At 61.8% G+C, this 1728-nt stretch overlaps 1 protein-coding gene across 1 annotated transcript in view; it reads right to left on the bottom strand.

Moving 5' to 3' along the window:
* Positions 1–13: 13 nt before the first annotated feature.
* Positions 14–1728, bottom strand: part of LOC104489943 (palmitoyltransferase ZDHHC9-like) — a gene marked incomplete at both ends in the record, with an annotated part of 2781 nt that continues 1066 nt past the window's right edge. The window contains 5 exons of the mRNA XM_010132163.1: positions 14–141; positions 557–660; positions 814–916; positions 1187–1235; positions 1371–1508. Of these exons, the coding sequence (XP_010130465.1) occupies positions 14–141; positions 557–660; positions 814–916; positions 1187–1235; positions 1371–1508 (522 nt within the window). The remainder of the gene's footprint in view (positions 142–556; positions 661–813; positions 917–1186; positions 1236–1370; positions 1509–1728) is intronic.

The raw sequence follows: 1728 nt of genomic DNA, 5'->3' as shown, positions 1-1728 counted from the left end.
TGAGTAAGGCTGCCGTCCTTGTCCTTCTGCTGAGCGCAGCTCTCCTCAGCGGGGCCCTGGGCGGCGCCGGCCCCCCGCGGGCACGACTCCTCCTGGGCTGTGCTCTCCTCCTGCTGCAAGATGCCCCGTCTGTCCAAGACGCTGCAAGGACAGAGTCACACAGTCAGGGACACACGCCTGCCCTGAAGCCAACTTCTCCTGGCAGGGAAAGGGCTGGTGGCAGACAAGCGTCAGGGCAGGGGGCTCCTCTCCAAAACAGGCTGTTTACAGGGGTTGAGCCCCCCCTGCAAAGCCATGGAGAGCAGCCCAGGCCAGGGGGTGGGAGCCCGCCGGAACGAGGAGCCACATGCTGCTGGGGAGCACGCACAGGCCGGAATCGCTGAAGACACGCAAGGAAGGCAACAGGAGACCTTCCTCCGTGTCCCAGGTGACCTCCAGAAGCCCTCGCCATGCACACAGCGCCGGCAGAAGGGCAGCCAGGCCTGATGCCCAAGCAGGGAGAGCCCCTCGGGGTCTCTGGGGGCAAGAACGGCCAAGCTGCTCCTCCAGAGCTTACCTGGGGGGCAGAGGCCCACAGAGCACCTCACAGCAGTTCTTCACTATGTTGCCATGGCTGTAGGGATTCTGCACGCGGTTCTTCCCAGTCCAGGAACCCTTGATCTGCAACAGGCAGAGCTCAGGTCTGCTCCAGCGGCACTGCCCCCAGCCCACAGAGCCCTGCGGGGCACGCTGGCGAGGTGGATGCAACCCAGACGCACCCAGGAAGCGGCGGGAAGCTGAGATAGCTCAGAGGAACAGGAAGACTCTACTTACGTCCTCGTTGGTCGTCTGGTTCAATGCCACCAGGAAGGTGTGGAACCCAGTTAACCCCACCACTGACCACAGGGTGAAGAAACAGATGAGCACCTCCAGTACAGTGAGAAGGGTTAAGGACTGAGAACAGTCTGGCCAGAGCCCCAGCCCAGCCGTGTCCCTACCCCGGGCACACCACCCGAACCTCTCGCCACCCCTAGAGAGGGTTTTCTGTTTTACCTTCCTCCCAGAAGCCACAAAATTGCTCCTCGCCTTGTAATCACGTGGGGGAAAACCACGCTGAGGGGCTCCTTAGAGAAGGCTGGCGTCAAGAGCCCAGTCCCTCCCCAAGGCAGCTCCCACCAGCTGGGAACCCAGACCCGCGGAAGGATATGTCCCTGGGGTTTCCTTCAACGTGTTCAGAAACCCGATCTTCAGAGATTCTGCCAACACAAAGAGATACTGGTTTTCTCTGGCACTCCACGCCAAGCCCAGCTCCCTTCCCCGCTCCAGCACTCCTGAGAGCGCGCCTGTCCCTTGGCCAGCCCGGCCGCCCGCCCCTCCGCAGCCAGACTCACTCAGTGCTACGTAGACTATGTTGAAGGTGAAGATGTAGATGGTGAGGAGTGAGAGCGAGAGGATGAAGAGGTAGAAGTAGCGGTAGTTCCTCTTCCCCACGCAGTTGCCCACCCAGGGGCAGTGATGGTCGAAGCGCTCTGTGAAAGCCACGACGGGGATCAGCGCGGTTCCAGCGCAGCCCCGCTCGCTCCGGAGCCCCGAGCTCAAACACCTCCCAGGCTGTGAGGACAACCTGGCCACCACGGCCAGCCCTCTGCCAACTCCAGGTCCCCTTCCAGAGGTGGGGAAAGACAAAACTGCTCTCGTAATGAGTCGTTCTGCACATGAACGAGAGGTGGAGAGCTTGGCCCCGTCTGT

The sequence above is a fragment of the Buceros rhinoceros genome, unplaced genomic scaffold (assembly GCF_000710305.1).
Source record: "Buceros rhinoceros silvestris isolate BGI_N320 unplaced genomic scaffold, ASM71030v1 scaffold30242, whole genome shotgun sequence".
Lineage (NCBI taxonomy): Eukaryota > Metazoa > Chordata > Aves > Bucerotiformes > Bucerotidae > Buceros > Buceros rhinoceros.
Note: the sequence above shows the minus strand (reverse complement) of the source record. Positions and strands in the feature narration are given on the sequence as shown.